General features: G+C 44.5%; 1 protein-coding gene across 1 annotated transcript in view; it reads left to right on the forward strand.

Annotated features, from left to right (window-relative positions):
- Positions 1 to 7,745: 7,745 nt before the first annotated feature.
- chkb (choline kinase beta) overlaps positions 7,746 to 21,195 on the forward strand; it is a 61,173-nt gene continuing 47,723 nt past the window's right edge. Inside the window, exons 1-5 of the mRNA XM_084334406.1 lie at positions 7,746 to 8,468; positions 9,199 to 9,307; positions 10,398 to 10,511; positions 11,594 to 11,727; positions 15,848 to 15,952. Of these exons, the coding sequence (XP_084190532.1) occupies positions 7,939 to 8,468; positions 9,199 to 9,307; positions 10,398 to 10,511; positions 11,594 to 11,727; positions 15,848 to 15,952 (992 nt within the window). The 5' untranslated portion in view covers positions 7,746 to 7,938. The remainder of the gene's footprint in view (positions 8,469 to 9,198; positions 9,308 to 10,397; positions 10,512 to 11,593; positions 11,728 to 15,847; positions 15,953 to 21,195) is intronic.

The raw sequence follows: 21,195 nt of genomic DNA on the forward strand, positions 1-21,195 counted from the left end.
CATACGCTACCCTCCCCTGGTGGTCCTGCACTCGCCTGCTGTAGCTGTCGTCTGCACAAAATCACCATCCTCCCAAGATGGCTCTCTCCGCTCCCGTCAGGACCTCTTGGACTCCACTCCGTCTAAACAAAACAACAGGGACAGCATGGTGCAGTACAGCGACGGTACTTCACATATCATTATCAGCTGATATTCACTTGCCTTTTCCATCAGCCAGGTATGCCTTTAGGTCCTCTTCCAGACCATCCCGGGACACATCCTCCTCTTTGGCTCCCGCAGGTATATACACCCCCCATACAGATACCCCTATACCCCCACCCGCGACACTACCTCCCTTTTCATCACCTCACAACCCCTAAACGCTACACTATGCTCCCCACCACAACTACAACACTTCAGCTTCACTCCCTCTCCACACTTCCCATAGTCATGTTCCCCGCCACACCTTGCACACCTCTGTTCCTTCCTACACGTAATGGCTATATGCCCAAACTCCTGGCACCTATAACACCTCAGTGGACTCTGAACAAACTCCCTAACCCTACACCATATACCCTACCTCACTAGGAACAATCTCACCTTCAAACTGAATCACTACTGTCTCCGTCTCTATCCTATCTGCTCCTCTCTTCATCCTTTCTGCACTCTTAACTTTCCTATTACGCACGTTTCTCCCTAACTCTCCCACCAGCTGCTCTATGCTAACCTCGACCGGTATCCCAGCTATCACCCACTTACACCCCCCCTCCCTCTTCTCCCCTACTCTCACTACTTTACTTATACTAACTCCACCAATGCTCCTCATCTTCCTAGCCTTCTCCACCTGCTCTACACTTACACACCCTTGGCTAAGTCCATAGGGTGACAACTGACAAGACGACTCGTTTATCGTACGCGCAAGAGAAGAGGGACTGCGTGTGTGATTCTGATTGACACTGTCAATCACTCCATTCTGATTGACAAGCTAAAAGCAATTGGTTTTGATAGTCTATCAGTGAGCTGGATGCAATCCTACCTTGAGGGGAGGGAACAGATGGTGGAGGTAAATGGTACCCTATCCCCCCCCCCTCACAGTGAGCTGTGGTGTTCCACAAGGCAGCATACTAGGACCGCTACTGTTCCTAATTTATGCAAATGACATGTCATCTTGTGACTGCAACTTGTTCCTGTTTGCTGACGACTCAGCCCTGCTGGTCTCTGACAGGAACAAGTTACAGGTTGAAAAAACCCTCAGCTCGGAACTAGGCAGAATCTGCATATGGCTCACGCTGATAACAAACTATCATTACACATGGGCAAAACAGAGTCCATTCTCTTCGGTTCAAATAACAAACTCAGCAAGACCGACGGCTTCTCAGTTACAGTGGGTGACAATATTGTCACAAGGAAAGATGAAATTACCTACCTGGGTTCCATCCTAGAGGCTAATCTCTCCTGTGACAAAATGGCATCCAATGTAATAAAAAAAGTCAACCAACAAACTCGATTCTTGTACCGGATCTCCTCACTGGTAAACAAGAATACCCTGAAGACTCTGGCAGGAGCACTCATTCAAGGGTACTACGACTATGCTTGCACCTCATGGTACCAAAGCACCTCAAAGGCGCTAAAAACAAAATTACAAACATCTCAAAACAAACTGGTCAGACTACTGCTTGACCTTACTCCTAGAACCCACCTCACCCCTGCATGCCCACTTTGACAAACTAGGATGGCTTAGAGTAGACGACAGAGTACAGAAACTTGCAATGGGCCTGGTCTACAAGATTCACTACACGACCAAGGTACCCATGTTTGTACATGTCAAAATACTTCCCAAAGGTCAGTGAATACCACGATCACAACACCAGAGGGAGCTCCACAAATCATGTTAAACCCAGATTCGGCTCAAACAAGGGACTAAACACGTTCAATGTGGAACGCCCTATCCAAAGCTGTAAAGGAATGTGAATCACTACCCACTTTCAAAAACACTCTCAAAGAACACCTACGGGAGACTGCAATTCGAAACTGGCCCCTGTAAATGTCCTTTTTGCTTGTACAGGTGTACACTACAGTGTCCCACCCCACCCACCCAACCTCCTGCAATGTACAGCCCCCCCCCCCCCCACCTACCCTCCAATGTACAGTTTCTATGTCAAATGTATATACTCTCTTTTCTGGACTCTTTTGGTATCACAAACAGTACTGTATTTGCAAATCTGATATGTCATAAATGTATATAGATGTAGCGGGGAGACCGGGGCACAGTGGATCAAGGGGCACAGTGAATCAGTGGCTATTTATAGAAACTTGTAAACAGGAATGCCTGATGATGTCATCAGTGTGTGCCTCTGGTTAATCCATATCTGAAAATGTGCTTAATGTCCAGGCAACACACTTTTGTGAAGAATTGAAAGGTAATCCCTGTTTTGTACCATCAAATGTAAAATTTCGGGTTTCTTTTGTTTTTGTGATTTAGTATAGATCATCCAGGAATAAGAAACCAAGCACATGTTGGTAATTTGAGGGATATTTAATGAAGTTTTATGAGCATGTGTCCTCTCTGCTGCTAATGGCCATGAATGAAAAAATGTCACATGATTGCACATAGTGCATGCGGGGCACAGTGAATCGGGGCACAGTGGATACATTTTTCAAGTGATTCACTGTGCCCCAGTAAAAGGAGGTCGCTTTGTTTGTTGACTAACGGCAATATTAACTCCTCAATTTAACAATTTTTTATTCTAAATATAACTATATATATATAGTAGCTATAGTAGTATATAGCTGCCCATAATACAGGATGGATGACTACTGAGAACTTCACAGCATTCATGCGACACTTGATCCAGTCAACCAAGTGTTCCAAGGAGTGTCCAGTTTTGCTAATACTGGATAACCATGACACCCATCTATCGATTGAAACCATTGATCTTGCCAAGGACAACGGTGTGTGGTTATGCTAACTCTGCCACCACACTGCAGCCACAAAATGCAACCATTGGATCGATCTGTGTACGGACCCTTCAAGGCATTCTTCAACCAGGCAGCAAATGCTTTCATGCTCAACCACCCCGGTCAACCTATCACAATCCATGATATCGCTCAGATAGTGGGCAATGCTTACCCGTTAGCCTTCACTCCAAAGAATATCACATCCGGTTTTCGAGTATCTGGCATCTATCCATTCAACCTCAATATCTTCAGCGATGATGATTTCCTCAGTTCATATGTAACAGATCGACCTGTTGCAGTATAATCTGCAGAGCCAATCGCTGAAGTCCCAGAACCACCTCATCCAGCTGAACAGCCTCCACAGAGAGCACCAGAGCTTTCAGGCACAGCCACAGAACCACCTCATCCAGCTGAACAGCCTCAACAGAGAGCACCAGAGCTTTCAGACCCAGATCCAGAACCTCCACAACCAGCCAAAGAACTTCATCGACCTGCACCATAAATTTCACATGAAGCCCCAGATGACACCGCAACATCTTCAAAGGCACTCAAAGCAGTTGGTTCAACTTCAACAGAATTGAGTAGGCCTATCATCACACCAGAAGAAATCAGCCCTTTTCCAAAGGCACCACCACGCAAAAACAAAGGTGGAAAAAAGAAGGGAAAACCCCTTGTTCTGACAGACACTCCAATCAAAGAACAAATCAGGGCAGCCAACGAGCAGAGCAAAAGGAAGAAGAATAAACAAGGCAGTCAACAGTCTAAAAAGCCAAAAGTAGCTAAAAAGAAAGAGCGGAAGCTGCAATTCGATGATGATATGGAGGGAGACACGTCAAACTCTGACGCGGATGCTGATGCGAGAAGACTTTGTGATGACGCATCAGATTATGATGACCTTGATGATGGCCAACTAGAGGACTTAGAGTTGGCGGTTTGCAATGCTCTGAATGCAACAGATTTTGTGTTGACAAAGTTTGCAACAAAGAAAACCAATGCAATGTATGTAGGGCAGGTCCAAAGCCGCATTGTGGATGCTGATGAAACCACATTTGAAGTGAAGTTTATGCGATGTGAAAAACCAAAGTCATTCACGTTCATTTTCCCAAATATCGAAGACATATCAGAAGTTTTGTTTGAAGATGTTGTAGCAAAGCTGCCCAACCCCATTCAACATGGTGGCACAGCACGTGTTGCACGCCATATGATATTTCCAGTCAATTTCTCCTTGTATTCAAATATGCTGCACTAGGTATTGTAAAACAATTCAGCATCTGCAACTGAGGGTTTTCAATATTGAATAATATGTTGAAGCAATGTTGTGAATGAAGTGTGTTTAGTTTGCGATGCATTTTATTCATTATAACCATGAAAATAATACAATGTTAGGTGTTGCCGTGATTATCTTGTTCACAGATAGGAATGTAGCCAGGAGGGGTCCTTTGTACATCAGTAAACCTGGACAGACTTGTGAAGTCAGAGACCATGATGTATCATTCACATTCATTTCCCCAAATGTACAGGATGTGTCAGATGCGTGTGCGAAAGTTCCCAGCACTACGCTGGGTTTTACATAGGCTACTAGTATAGCAAAGCATTTCATATTGTTTCAGTATTTTCAACTGTTGGTCTGGTTGATATGTCTATTGTTGACATGTCTTATTTGTACATGAAAGTTTTGCTTTGTTCACACAATAAAGATGCTGTTTGTGAAAAAATAATGTATAATATCTGGACTGATTCACAGTGCCCCAGGTAGCGATCCACTGTACCCCGTTACTGGGGCACAGTGGATCAAATATATTTTTACATTCAACCCCATCTCAGCATCTCATATTTGGCAGTTGGCAGGATATGATAGACATGTTTTATAGAGAACATATTCTGCTATCAATTCCACAATAGACCAGAACCATGCTGTCATCAAGCCAGGAAAAATACTGAAATATAAGATTTCTGATCCACTGTGCCCCGGTCTCCCTACTGTCTATCTGTATGTCATGTATGTCATATATGTTATGATGAATTGAAAATGGGGGACTCTGATGTAAACAAGACGAAAGTCTTTCTCTGGTCTGCATCCCCTTATTGAGCTGTACTGTACTGTACCCATTCTGCAATCTGTTAATAAAGTTTTCAATCAATCAATCAATCAATCACACGCCAGACGCGTGATTTATTTCCGAACTTCATAAGAGTCAGACAAAGCTTTCCAAAAGCTCAAACAGTGAACTCCAAGCCCACGTGGTTGAACAAAAAATTCAAAGAAACAGACTAAGAAATGACGTAAACACCATGATCAGAACCGCAAAAAGAAATTTCATCAACGACAAAACTGAGGAAAACAAAAACAAACCCTGCGAACTTTGGAAATTACTCAATAATCAACTAGGCTGCAGTAAAAAACTTAAAACAGATTCTCAAACATAAACATAAAGACGGACAACACGCTCATCACAGACAAGCTGGATGTAGCCAATTACTTAAACATATTCTTCACAAACATAGCCACAACACTGGTAAACAAATTACCCTCCCACTCAGGGCATTATGGGGTAGAACACATAGTAGCATACTACAAAAACCTAGGGGTCCACAAAGACGACTTCAAACTTGAAATGGTAACAACCGATGAGGTACTCAAAAAATTTAGCGCCCTCCAACCTAACAAGGCCACTGGCCATGACAACATCCCCTCCAAATTCCTCAGAGACGCAGCAGCCGCCATCACCCCAGTCATCACACACATAATAAACCTCTCTATAAAACAGGGGCACGTCCCCAAGGACTTCAAAATTGCGAGAGTGACCCCTCTGCACAAAAAGGGCAGCAAATTAGACCCAGGCAACTACCGCCCTGTTTCTATTCTTACCTCCATCTCGAAAGTCATGGAGAAAATAGTCTACGAACAGGTCGAAAAGTACCTGGCGGAAAAAAATCGAATCTACGAATTCCAATCTGGCTTCAGAACGTCCCACTCCACTGACACATGCCTCCTCTATTTGAACGACCACATCAAACAAGAGGTGGACGCGGGCAAATACTGCGGCATGGTCATGCTGGACCTACAAAAGGCCTTCGACACTGTCAATCACTCCATTCTAATGGACAAGCTAAAAGCAATTGGTTTTGATAGCTTATCAGTGAGCTGGATGCAATCCTACCTGGAGGGGAGAGAACAGATGGTAGAGGTAAACGGTACTCTACCCCCCCCCCCCCTCACAGTGAGCTGTGGTGTTCCACAAGGAAGCATACTAGGACCGCTACTCTTCCTAATTTATGCAAATGACATGTCGTCAGCCTGTGACTGCAACTTGTTCCTGTTTGCGGACGACTCAGCCCTGCTGGTCTCTGACAAGAACAAGTTGCAGATTGAAAAAACCCTCAGCTCGGAACTAGGCAAAATCTGCATATGGCTCGCTGATAACAAACTATCATTACACATGGGCAAAACAGAGTCCATTCTCTTCGGTTCAAATAACAAACTCAGCAAGACCGACGGCTTCTCAGTCACAGTGGGTGACAATATTGTCACAAGGAAAGACGAAATTACCTACCTGGGGTCCATCCTAGAGGCAAATCTTTCCTGTGACAAAATGGCATCCAATGTAATAAAAAAAGTCAACCAACGAACTAGATTCTTGTACCGGATCTCCTCTCTGGTAAACAAGAATACCCTGAAGACTCTGGCAGGAGCACTCATTCAAGGGTACTATGACTATGCATGCACCTCATGGTACCAAAGCACCTCAAAGGCGCTTAAAACAAAATTACAAACATCACAAAACAAACTGGTCAGACTACTACTTGACCTGAACCCCAGAACCCACCTCACCCCTGCCCACTTTGACAACCTAGGATGGCTTAGAGTAGACGACAGAGTACAGCAACTTGCAATGGGCCTGGTCTACAAGATACACTATACGACCGGGGTGCCCATGTACATGTCAAAATACTTCCCAAAGGTCAGTGAATACCACAACCACTACACCAGAGGAAGCTCAACAAATCATGTTAAACCCAGATTCGGATCAAACAAGGGACTAAACACGTTTCGCAATTATGCCACAACAATGTGGAACGCCCTACCCAAAGCTGTAAAGGAATGTGAATCCCTGCCCTCATTCAAAACCGCTCTTAAAGAGCACCTACGGGAGGCTGCAATTCGAAACTGGCCACCGTAAATGCCCAAAACCCCCACCACCTCCTAATAGACAGTCTCCTCCCCACCGCATGTATATATTCCCTCCCCGCCGTATGTATATTTCTCTCCCACCCACCCACCCCCTCCTAATGTACAGTCCCCTCCCCATCATATGTATATACTCTGTCAGGATCTAGGGGTAACAGTACTGTATATTTGAATACCGTTTATGTCACAAATGTATCAGTACTAAATACCTATATGTCCCTATGCCATAAATGTCATGTATGTTGTGTATGTCATAAATGTCTATATGAATTGAAAATGGGGGACCCTGATGGAAACAAGACAAACGTCTTTCTCAGGACTGCATCCCCTTAACAATTGTATGTATTGAGCCGTACTGTATTGTACCCATTCTGCAATCTGTTAAATAAAGTTTTCATTCATTCATTCGTAGCCTATATTTGTGAAGACGCTCTCTGATTGGCTAGCTGCGTACAGCGAAGACCCTCTCTGATTGGTTTAGCGCCGAAGGGTCTCTTCCGCCTTGACATATATATTCTCTGCTTCAAAGCACGCCTGTCAGACTAATAGACCACCACCGCAACACTCCGGTATTTTGAGTTTATGGGAGAGCGCCGGGGGGAGAGGGGAACAATGCATGTGGATTATTAGAGCCTTGACGTAAGTGATTGTAGCTACGGCTGTGTGGGGGTCAATATACTTTTTTCCTGGACACGGAGAGACCAACCGTCACTTTTCAGCACCTACTCCCCAACGGGCGCGTGCGCAGATTGCCCAGAGGGACCCTTTGAACGCGGAAGTGCAGTAGTCTATCCGCTGCCCCGACAGTTCCCATGCAATTCAGACCGTCTCGCTGTGTCCGACTCCTCCGCTTAGCGAGCTTGACCAGAGAACTGCGCCCGGCAGCAGCACACGTCAACTGTCTCGTACAGACGACGACAAGTCAGGCCGCTCGTCTTTTAACGTTCGCCAGGACGACCACGACGATGCAGACGGACCACACTAATTTTGTGACGAGCCCCACCACCGGGGCGGATTCTGGCGAATCTGACAAAGACCGGGGGGTATTCGGAAACATTCCTAATGTCACTCTCACGAAACCGGGTACTGGCCCACCACCACCAACAATGGAGACGAAAAGCGTGAACGGCTCTCTTGTCGCCGTGAACCAGGACACCTTGAGGGCTCCGAGTCCCCGGGGGGGCGAGGGGGATGACGACTCGGAGGCAGAGTCGTACCGGGATGGACGGAGCGAGGAGGTCGACCGGGAGACGAGGGGAAGAGCGTTCGCGTGGTGCCGAGACTTCCTCTCTGGCTCCTGGAAGACCATTCCCGAAGAGGACTTTCAGATCAGCATCGTCAGGTAGAAAACAAAGATATATCACCTTGAAGATGTGGCTAACGTTCATGAGAGATCTGCACGCCATTATATATGTCTTCGTGCCTACGTAGTAGTAGTGGGCTACCTTATTGGCATGTCAATATTCTCAATAATTTGCACTACATCCCTACCTCATTTTTGCATTGTATGCATTCTTTTAACTTTTTTTTTTACTCTTATGAAGCACAATCTAAGGGGACTCATACAGAAGAACCAAGCATTTCGCTGTAATGTACATGTACTTTATATTATATTATATGACAAATAAAACATAACTTGAATTTAGCCAGGCCAACTAACGTCACCTAAATAAGACATTGCTGTTATCCACATAGCATTAATAGGAACTGATGTCATGGATGCAGCTAATTGATTGATTGATTGAAAACTAACTTTATTAACAGATTGCAGAATGGGTACAGTACAGTACAGCACATACAATTGTTAAGGGGATGCAGACCAGAGAGACGTTCGTCTTGTTTACATCAGGCTGATCAGGGTCCCCCATTTTAAATTAATCATAACAAATATGACATACACGACATACAGATAGACAGTACTGCTACATCTATACATTTATGACATACCAGATTTGCAAATACAGTACTGAAAGTTGGGATACTACATTTCTGACACAACTTTTTAACAAGTAACTGGCTGTCTAGTCGGGCCACCTTTGTTCAGATGCGGGTTGCTCTCATTTTCTCTGCAGTGGTGGACTGAGTAACCTGCTGTACATGTGCAGTTTACCCGAGAACATTAGCCCAATGGAGGAGGAGCCTCGCAATGTACTGCTGCGTGTCTATGGAGCCATTCTACAGGTTTGCCCATTTAGCTGTTCAGGGAAATATATTCACACATTCAGCACCACAGAGAGACGGCCAACCCTATTTCATCACCAGACAAGCCAACCCTATATCAGCACCACAGACAAGCCAACCCTGTCAGCACCACAGACAAGCCAACCCTATATCAGCACCACAGACAAGCCAACCCTGTCAGCACCACAGACGAGCCAACCCTATATCGGCACCACAGACAAGCCAACCCTATTTCAGCACCACAGACGAGCCAACCATATATCAGCACCACAGACAAGCCAACCCTATTTCAGCACCACAGACAAGCCAACCCTATTTCAGCACCACAGACAAGCCAACCCTATTTCAGCACCACAGACAAGCCAACCCTATTTCAGCACCACAGACAAGCCAACCATATTTCCCTATTTACCTATTTGATTGACGGGCACAAAAAAAATTACTAACCTTCATACTGTCTTTTACTATCATGCACTTTGCTAATTAAGTAATCTACCTTGTCTATATTACTACCTACTCTGCTAATATGTCTATACTACTATGCATTCAAGACTGTAGCATTCAAGTTCAACACTGTTTGATGAACAATATTACTGACCCTTAGCTGCCAGAGTTGTACCCTTCCTACTGACTTGTTGTACACAACTTGTAAGTCGTTTTGGATAAAAGCGTCGGCTAAATTACTAAATGTAGCTTGTTAGATTTCGAGGGATATCAAATCAAATTGAAGCACAATTTTGTCTTTGTCCCCCATGCTCTTGGCATGCCTGTGTCCAAAAATGTGGATAACATTTTTTCAGAGGCCCCTTTTAAGTTTTCTCCCACTGTGCTCTATAGCACCAATTCCATCAACTAGTGGTCAACAACTCCATTGCATACCTTTTAATATTATTAGTTACACATGTTTACTCTACTATAGTATGAAACGTCAAAATGACCACTGTGAATTAACGGCGTATGGGTACCCAGGCAGGCAGTGTGATGCAGTCGGTGTTTTCTGTCCATATTGGACCTTTCTTGAGTATTTCAATCCTGTATGTATTTTATATAATATGTGGTCTCAAATGATGTGTGTGTGTGTGTTTAACAGGGAGTGGACTCCCTGGTGCTGGAGAGCGTGATGTTTGCCATCCTGGCCGAGCAAGGTCTTGGCCCAAAGCTGTACGGCATCTTCCCTGACGGACGATTGGAGCAGTATTTACCTGTATGAACACACAGACACAATGTTGTCACGATACCAACAATTTGACTTTGATACCGATACCAGCCTAAGTATCACGATACCGGTTCTAAAATGATACCACGGCAAAGAAATATATATATAGTGGGAGAGAGAGGGTTTTGGGCTCACCCTCTCCCATTCCTCACTTTTGGAAAACAACTCAACTCTACCCAGACTCTGCTGAGCAGCTCAAAGATATTCTAAAAGTATGAATACTAATAAAATGGAGTATTGGACCTCTTTTAATGGCTGGGTATCGCGATACCTTTCTATTATTGGTGTATCATGCAACCCTAACACACACACACCAATGCAATACAATAGATTTGATTAGATTCACATTTATTGACATTGTACAGTGCTATATAATAGTGCTAATCAGATGCATGCATGTACAGAGTTGTAGTATTAATATGTACAGTGATACCGGTATAAAGACACTGGTAGTAAGTCGTACTGGTAAGCAGCGTAACTATTAAGAGTAGGTAAGGGATATGTACAGATATAGATATAGTATTTACAGATATGTAAAAAGGATTGTATGCAATACAGTGCCTCTCAGTAAGTCATGCTTCTATGATAATTTTCTTCACCTGTGTGTGGTAAGATGTGTGAGTATACCAAAGAATCCATCAATGTCCAATTAAAACAGGCTCTGTATGCAGTGATTCCCTTTAAGGAGATGCATTGCTTACGTTTGGAACCATAACACAACATGGTTTTTAAGTTGGCTTTTAGAGTATTATTATATTTATGAAGAATTAGAGACTGCAGTCACAGCTGCATACTGAGGTCATGGTAGACTACATAAACCACGTTTGGCGAAAGGTTATGAATTTGTAATGTTCTGTTCTTTTAATGTGTATTACTATTGTTCTTTGTTTTTATAGGCGCTTGCCTTCCTACTTATGCTCTGTCTATTTACTTAACTAATTTAATTAGTTTTAAATGAGATTTGCAATAATCTCTTTTTTTATGGTTTTCTGTGTTTTCTTTTAGATAAGTGGATTAATGAAGTTTATAATATTGATGACGATGATCTGTTTTTTTACCCCCTCCCCCAGAATAATCGTATGCGCACAGAGCAGCTTTCAGACCAGTCCATCTCGGCTGAAATCGCCACCAAGTTGGCACGGTTCCACGGAATGGTGATGCCCTTTAACAAAGAGCCCATGTGGCTGTTTGGGACCATTGACAAGTGAGGACACCACACACTGTGTTTCTTCACACTCCCTGCTGTCTTCCTTCTTATATACACCCCCCTGCTGTCCTTCTTATATACACCCCCTGCTGTACTTCATCTTATATACACACCCCTGCTGTCCTTCTTATATACACCCCCTGCTGTACTTCATCTTATATACACACCCCTGCTGTCCTTCATCTTATATACACACCCCTGCTGTCCTTCTTATATACACACCCCTGCTGTCCTTCTTATATACACCCCCTGCTGTCCTTCATCTTATATACACCCCCTGCTGTCCTTCTTCATATATACACCCCCTGCTGTCCTTCATCTTATATACACCCCCTGCTGTACTTCATCTTATATACACCCCTGCTGTCCTTCATCTTATACACACCCCCTGCTGTCCTTCATCTTATATACACCCCCTGCTGTCCTTCATCTTATATACACCCCCTGCTGTACTTCATCTTATATACACCCCCCTGCTGTACTTCATCTTATATACACCCCCCTGCTGTACTTCATCTTATATACACCCCCCTGCTGTACTTCATCTTATATACACCCCCTGCTGTCCTTCATATATACACCCCCTGCTGTCCTTCTTATATACACCCCCCTGCTGTCCTTCATATATACACCCCCTGCTGTCCTTCTTATATACACCCCCTGCTGTCCTTCATCTTATATATACACCCCCTGCTGTCCTTCATCTTATACACACCCCCTGCTGTCCTTCATCTTATACACACCCCCTGCTGTCCTTCTTCATATATACACCCCCCCTGCTGTACTTCTTATATACACCCCCTGCTGTCCTTCATCTTATATATACACCCCCTGCTGTCCTTCATCTTATATACACCCCCTGCTGTCCTTCATCTTATATACACACCCCTGCTGTCCTTCATCTTATATACACCCCCTGCTGTCCTTCATCTTATATACACCCCCTGCTGTCCTTCATCTTATATACACCCCCTTCTGTCCTTCATCTTATATACACCCCCTGCTGTACTTCATCTTATATACACACCCCTGCTGTCCTTCATCTTATCTACACCCCCTGCTGTCCTTATTCATATATACACCCCTGCTGTCCTTCTTCATATATACACCCCCTGCTGTCCTTCATCTTATATACACCCCCTGCTGTCCTTATTCATATATACACCCCCTGCTGTCCTTCATCTTATATACACCCCCTGCTGTCCTTATTCATATATACACCCCCTGCTGTCCTTATTCATATATACACCCCCTGCTGTCCTTCATCTTATATACACCCCCTGCTGTCCTTCATCTTATATACACCCCCTGCTGTCCTTCATCTTATATACACCCCCTGCTGTCCTTCATTTTATATACACCCCCTGCTGTCCTTATTCATATATACACCCCCTGCTGTCCTTCATCTTATATACACCCCCTGCTGTCCTTCATCTTATATACACCCCCTGCTGTCCTTCATCTTATATACACCCCCTGCTGTCCTTCATCTTATATACACCCCCTGCTGTCCTTATTCATATATACACCCCCTGCTGTCCTTCATCTTATATACACACCCCTGCTGTCCTTCATCTTATATACACCCCCTGCTGTCCTTCATCTTATATACACCCCCTGCTGTCCTTCATCTTATATACACCCCCTGCTGTCCTTATTCATATATACACCCCCTGCTGTCCTTCATCTTATATACACACCCCTGCTGTCCTTCATCTTATCTACACCCAGTGGCGGCTCTACCACTAGGGGCGCTCGGGCGCCGCCCCCCCTTAGCTCCTACCCTGGTTATATGAGAGAACAAGAAAAATAAGTTTTTACTTTTTTGTTTTAAAGCCCTATAAATAATATAAACATGTTTAAAATTAATAATATTTACTAATTTTAAGTATGTTTGTGTTTCCAATGCACAATATAACGTTATTATATTAAAAAAAAAAATACTAGTTTTCTTGAACAGGAAGTGACTCGCCTTTCTTTTTTTTTATTCTTTTTTTGTATTTCTCGGCCCGGGCTAGACGCGATAGCGCTCTGAGTGCGCGTCACGGTTTGATCGCTGTATCACGCGCAGCCAATCAGTGCGTAACGCGTTGTGCGTTGAAATATGACTATTATGTTGGAATCCGGGCGCGATTTGAAGCGGTCTAGCCAGTAGCGTCAAGAATTTCTGTAGCCGCATTTCGCGGAGACGCTCTCTGATTGGCCGACGCCAGTATTTTTTTCCGTAGCAGAATTTCACAGAGACGATCTCTGATTGGCCGAATCCAATTTCTAATGTTCCAATTCTAGCTTATTCCTAGGTTGGTCCTCCGTTGGTGGTAGAGATTTGTGTTGTTGTGAGATGCATGCAGCTGAGCGTGCCGTGACTGCAAGTTCTTTAGACTGTTAAGCTTAGGCACTCTTTCAAAGTTGGTTAAGGTTAGAGTTTGTCTTAGAGCATGGCGATAGAACGCCAGGTAGTTTGCAGTCTGTTCGACGCGGATATGGACAAAGGAATGAAGTACTTGTGTTGTGTGACCAACTGCTAACAAGCTAACACTTGGCTAACAAGCTATATGGCGGATGCAGTCTGGACACAGTGGACAGTGGTCTGGAATACATCAACAGTGGATTATACACTTTATCAAGGCAAGCCCTGGACGTGTCAACTAAACAGTGAGTCTCTCTCTCTCTCTCTCTCTCTCTCTCTCTCTCGGATTGAAAATACGCGGATTATGGCTTGTTCAATATCGTCTATGTTTGAATGAATGAATGAATGAAAACTTTATTAACAGATTGCAGAATGGGTACAATACAGTACGGCTCAATACACACAATTGTTAAGGGGATGCAGACCAGAGAAAGACGTTTGTCTTGTTTATATCAGGGTCCCAGATTTTCGATTCATATCGATAGTTTAATAGCTAGCCTTGGCTCGTTTAACAATATGCAAAATATGTGTACAGCCCTGTACTCATACTGAAGTTATTCTTGGTATATAATAGGTCTGATTGTGTAACGAATCGATTCCACGTCGCGCTGTGTGTGAGAGAGAGAAGGAGAGAGGGAGAGATCTGCGTGTGTTTGGAGACGGAGCGAGTTTTGTTTCTAACTTTTCTATTTATATATTGTTTCAAGTTGTGAATTAGACTATACTTTATTTGACTGGTTGTGTGTTGTTGTAGTAACAGCTGAGCGACTCGTTCATAAGAGCCGATTCATTGCCGTGAGCGTGAGTCGAATCGCTCACGTCTTGCCATGAGTCTGTTGCGTGGTACTGTACATGTTTGCAAAATGTTTGGTATAGCGCCCCTAGTGGCGAAGCATCCACGAGCCGCCACTGTCTACACCCCCTGCTGTCCTTCATCTTATCTACACCCCATGCTGTCCTTCATCTCCCTGCTGTCCTTCATCTTATATACACACCCCTGCTGTCCTTCATCTTATATACACACCCCTGCTGTCCTTCATCTTATATACACCCCTGCTGTCTTTCATCTTATATACACACCCCTGCTGTCCTTCATCTTATACACACCCCTGCTGTCTTTCATCTTATATACACACCCCTGCTGTCTTTCATCTTATATACACCCCCTGCTGTACTTCATCTTATATACACCCCCTGCTGTACTTCATCTTATATACACCCCCCCCCCCCCTGCTGTCATTGTTTTTATAATGTTAGAATACTTCACCATTATATATACCGTCACAGTGATTACCTCCTCCTTTCACTCTTGCGTTACATAACAACTAGGGATGCTCAATATTGGCTTTTTTACCGATATACCGATATTGTCCAACTCTTAATTTCCGATACCGATATCAACCGATACCGATATATGCAGGGTTTCACCCCCCTAAAAACAGAATAATTTCAGGTAATTAACATTACATATCTCTTGTTGTGGAAACACAACATTATGCATACTTTTGACAATAAATAAAATCAGAATTTGTTCTTACTTGCTTGCCTGGGTAAATAAAGGTTATAGAAATTATACAAAAAAAATTAAATAAATTTTTTTTAAAACCGATACCGATATTTTCCGATATCACATTTTAATGCCAATATCGGCCGATAATATCGGACATCCCTAATAACAACACAACTTATCTCCTTTTTTCCACGCAGATATATGGATCAGGTGATGAAGTTGAAGTTTGTGCGAGAGGCCCATGTGAAGAAGTTCAAGAAGCTGATGAAGTATGATCTGCCGGCAGAGCTGGACAGTCTCCGGTGAGTGGGGGGCGGCGGCGAGGGGACAGACTTGAACACAGTGCAGAAATGTTTAAGTTTAAGTGGAAAGATTTGCTTGTTCAGCCTTTTATTGATATTGATTCACAAGGACATATTTTCATATTCACAGCAGAAGACATTGTCGCCAGTGTGAAACATTTGTTCTTAATTTGTGGACAATGACATTTGTGGATAGCTAGGCAACCTCGTAGTGAAACGACATGGCTCCTGGGCGGTCGGTATTAGCAGCAGAATATGTTATCGGGGCATCCCTATTTGTTACATTTTGGATTGGTTGAGCAGAAAACAGCCATGTTTATTTTCCTGATTAGATTAGATTCAACTTTATTGTCATTGCACAGTGTACAAGTTAGAGGTGGGCATAGATAAAAAAAAATTTATCTAGATTAATCTATCTGCAATCCTGGAGTTAATCTAGATTCAAATGGCTCATTTGAAGTCTGCCGAAGGCATTCAAAATATGTGTGTTCTACCTAGGGATAGGTATCGTTAGGATTTTATCGATACTACTACTCTTATCGATACTGCTTAACGGTTCGGTACTTTATCGACATTGCTTTATTATTTATAACTTTATAAATAAATATTATTTCTTCAGCAACAGCAGCAGCAATGTCCTTTTATATAACTTTATAAATAAATATAATAAATAAATATTATTTCTTCAACAGCAGCAACAATGTTTTAAATGTGTCTGAATTATAGACTTTTTATAATAAACAACAAATGTAAGATAAAAAAAACTATATACACTGAATGATTAGTTGTTACCTAAAGCCCTTGGGCTCCACTGTAGAGAAGGGGTGCAGGCCTTTGACAACAAACTGGGTCACAGCCCTGTTCCCCCTATCCTCTGTCATCCTTCCTAGCTGCTAGGGTGAAGCGACTTGGCTGGGACCGGTGGTGGTAGAGGAAGGAGGGGTGGGCTGGGACATGGTGGCTGCAGCCTCAGCCTGACTAATGACGATCTATAAAAATTTGTCATCTTTCAAATATATTTGTAGCTAAGCAATTATATTTTATTTATTAGCCTATTCGTAATAATTCGTTATTAGCCTAGCTAACTCTGTATCTTGGCTTACCTGCAGTGGACGTGGATGGAGATGGAACACTGCGAGCAAAGCACTCGAAAGCGGCGCATTTCTGCAGACTAATGTTATGTTTTGACAACAGATGTTTTGACAAATTGCTTGTATGTATTGCCACCCTTACTTGCAAATGTTTTATTGCACTTGTGGCAACGTGCGTTGTCGGCATCGACTTTCCTAAAGTGTACCCAGACTTTTGTTTTGTTCTCTCCGCCATGATGAGCGCAGAGCTCGGTCTGTGTCCTCCGCGGTTCAACACTGAGCTACAGACAGGCCCCGCCCTTATTAAGTACCCGTATGTGTGAGTGTGTGTGTGGCTCGCTTCTCGTGCAGACAGAGAGAGGAGAGGAGACCCAACTTCGAGAATAGATTAACGGCGCCAATTTCTTTATCGCGCGATAACAGTCCGGCGTTAACTTAGCCAGGTAACGGCGTTAACGGCCCAGCTCTAGTACAAGTACATCGAAATCAACATCCAACCAGTGCAAAGTGCATTGTAATGTACTTGGTATGTATAACATGTGTATAGAATGTAGATTATGTAAAAAATCAACAGTATTGATGTTCAGTATTAACTGAGTGAGTCGCTATTAACACTATAGACGGTAGTATAAATATGAATACACTGGATAATACAACCAATGTAGCCAGTGGTGTAAATAATGAGTAGATATGAAATGTATATAGAAGATGGAACAAGCTAGGGGTTTAACAGTATGAACAGTGAATATAAACACTATAGACATTAGACAGTGGTAATAAATTAGAATCTATTGTAGAAGATATCTGGGGGGTGTGGCCTGTCGCCATGGTGCAGAGGTCAGCAAGGTTACAGCTGAGGAGAAGCTGTTCCCGAGCCTGCAGGTCCTGGATCTGAGTTTCCTGTAACGCCTCCCAGCGGGGGGCAATCAGTCTGGTTGGGGTGAGCGGTGTCTTCCTGTAACGCCTCCCAGCGGGGGGCAACCAGTCTGTGGTTGGGGTGAGCGGTGTCCTCATGTAACGCCTCCCAGCGGGGGGCAACCAGTCTGTTTGGGGTGAGCAGTGTCTTCCTGTAACGCCTCCCAGCGGGGGGCAACCAGTCTGTTTGGGGTGAGCAGTGTCTTCCTGTAACGCCTCCCAGCGGGGGGCAACCAATCTGTTTGGGGTGAGCAGTGTCTTCCTGTAACGCCTCCCAGCAGGGGGCAACCAGTCTGTCTGGGGTGAGCAGTGTCCTCATGTAACACCTCCCAGCGGGGGGCAACCAGTCTGTGGTTGGGGTGAGCGGTGTCTTCCTGTAACGCCTCCCAGCGGGGGGCAACCAGTCTGTTTGGGGTGAGCAGTGTCTTCCTGTAACGCCTCCCAGCAGGGGGCAACCAGTCTGTCTGGGGTGAGCAGTGTCCTCATGTAACACCTCCCAGCGGGGGGCAACCAGTCTGTGGTTGGGGTGAGCGGTGTCTTCCTGTAACGCCTCCCAGCGGGGGGCAACCAGTGAGCGGTGTCCTCATGTAACACCTCCCAGCGGGGGGCAACCAGTCTGTGGTTGGGGTGAGCGGTGTCCTCATGTAACGCCTCCCAGCGGGGGGCAACCAGTCTGTGGTTGGGGTGAGCGGTGTCCTTAGCGATGCTGTGTGCCTTCCTCAAGACTCTTTTCTGGTCCACGGCAAGAGCAGTTGCCATACATTTACATTTTAGTCATTTAGCTTTTGTCCAAAGTGACAATTGTGTAGTACAACCATGCTGTTAGTGAGGATGCTTTCTATGGCACATTGGTAAAGGTTCACCAGAATCTGAGGAGACGGATGAGCTTTCTTGACCACGGTCGAGGTGTTGAGGTCCCAAGAAAGGTCATCAGAGATGTGGACACTTGAAGCTGGAGACACACTCAACCTCCATCCTGTTGATATGCATATGCCATGATATGTAGATGCAGCCTGCGTTGGTTTTTCTCAAGTCCATGATGAGCTCCTTGGTTTTCTTGGTGTTGAGGGCCAGGTGTCGTCGCACCACACCGCCAGGGGCTGGACCTCCTCCCTATAGGCCGACTCATCGTTGTTTTTGATGAGACGCACCACCGTTGCGTCGTCTGCAAACTTGGTGGGGTCTGTTAGTTAGGAAGTCAAGTATCCAGTTGCAGATGGGGGTTGATGTTGTAATTGTAATTCTTGGTTTTCACAAGGTCACCAAGTTTGGTGATCAGTTTGGAGGGGATGATGGTGTTGAATGCTGAACTAAAGTTGATGAACAGCATTCTTACATAGGTGTTGCTGTCGTGGGGGGATGGGTGGTGGTGGTGGTGGTGTTGAAGCACGTGGGGACAGCTGCTTGGGTCAAGGACGGGTTGAAGATATCAGTCAGCTGCTCAGCACACGACCGGGGGATGCCATCGGGCCAGCGGCCTTAACGCGCATTCCTGATCAGTGTGGCACATGTGTCGGTTAGGGGAGAGTAAAGGGGCTGGTGGTCAGCAGGGAGTACAGCCTGGTTGTCTCTTGTCAAAGCGGGCTTAAGAGTTATTGAGCTTGTCGGGAGGTAGGTGTCACTGGTTGGGGGGGGGGGGGGGGGGGGGGGGGTTTATAGTCTGTAACAGCTTGGATGCCCTGCCGCATACGTCGGGGGGGGTCTGGAATTGTTGAAGTGCTCCTCGATCCTTAGCTCCTGGCTGTGCTCGGCCCGCTTGTTGTCCTTTTCAGCTGGGCCCTGGCTGAACCGCAGGCCTGCTGCACGTCACTGGATCTAAAAGCGATGTCGCGGGCCATTAGCAGTAGACGGACCTCTCCGTTCATTAGGGTTGGGTACCGTTCACATTTGAGGCGATACCGGCTCCAAACCTCTCAATTTCAACATTTTGTTATTTATCGTTGTAACACAACACACACAATAAATGATGATCGTGTATTGTGTTTTTAGATGTTTAAATATCAACATTATCTGGCCATCCTCAGTAAATATGATCAAACTCCTCTGACCTCGTCTGGTCTTTCCAAAGACCCAAGAGACGAGACAGTAATATATATATTTGTGGGGAAAGCTCCCTCTTGTCTAGTAAATTACGCTCTTATACTAAACATGTAAAGGTACTGAAATTTGGTACCGATAGATTGATCTAGCATGACTCGGTACTTGGTAGTACAAGGTCCTCGACCTGGCATATCGCAGGGAACGGCTCCCGCCTACCTCCGGTCAATGGTCTCTAACTACATACCCTCAAGACCCCTCCGCTCCGTCTTCTGGCCGCCTCAGACCCACTCCTATCCGAGCTCTGGCAGGGTCAAAGAGAAGCCGCCTATTCTCAGTCCTTGCTCCACAATGGTGGAACGAACTATCCACCACAGTCAGAACAGCTGAAACCCAACCAATCTTTCGCCATCGACTAAAAACACACTTCTTCAATCAATATCTGAAATTAATTTAAAAAAAAGAAAACGAATAAAGAAATTATAATAACTAACCTTCTTACTGTCTCATATTATCATGCACTCTACCTACTATACTAATATGTCTTTACTACTATGCACTCAACACTGCAGCACCCAAGTTTCAGCACTGTTTGATGAACATTGTTACTCAGTTGTAAGAGTTGTACCCTTACTGCTGACTTGTCGTAAAGAACTTGTAATTTGCTTTGGATAAAAGCGTCAGCTAAATGACAAAATGTAAAATGTAAATGTAGTACCAATGTAATTCTACACATTTGATAAGTGGAGTGCACTTGGGGAGTAGGAACAAAGAGAAATGGTCAGATTGTCCCAGGTGGGGGAGGTTTTGTATACATCGGCTATATTGGTGTAAACATGGTTTAATATATTGTCTCCTGGAAAAATGCTGGTGGAATTAGGGGAGGTCTTTAGGTTGGAGTGGTTGAAATCTCCCGCAATAATAAAGGCTGCCTCTTAGGGGTGGGACGATACATCGATCCAGATCGATATATCGATCTATTATCAATAATCAAATAGGATCGATGCAACGTAAAAAGATCGATTCATATTGCGATACTCTTATTTTGAAAATCCCATGGCGTGTCGTATCCGCTCGGCTCGGATCAACAGCACACAGCAGTAGCGTCTAGAGCGTCACTAGAGCAAGGCTAGTATGCCTATTCTGTGACCCAAAACATGTCCCTGCTGTTTTATTCCGCAACGGGTCAAATGCATCTAA

The sequence above is a fragment of the Notolepis coatsorum genome, assembly GCF_963971535.1.
Source record: "Notolepis coatsorum genome assembly, chromosome: 18".
Taxonomy (NCBI): Eukaryota; Metazoa; Chordata; class Actinopteri; order Aulopiformes; family Paralepididae; genus Notolepis; species Notolepis coatsorum.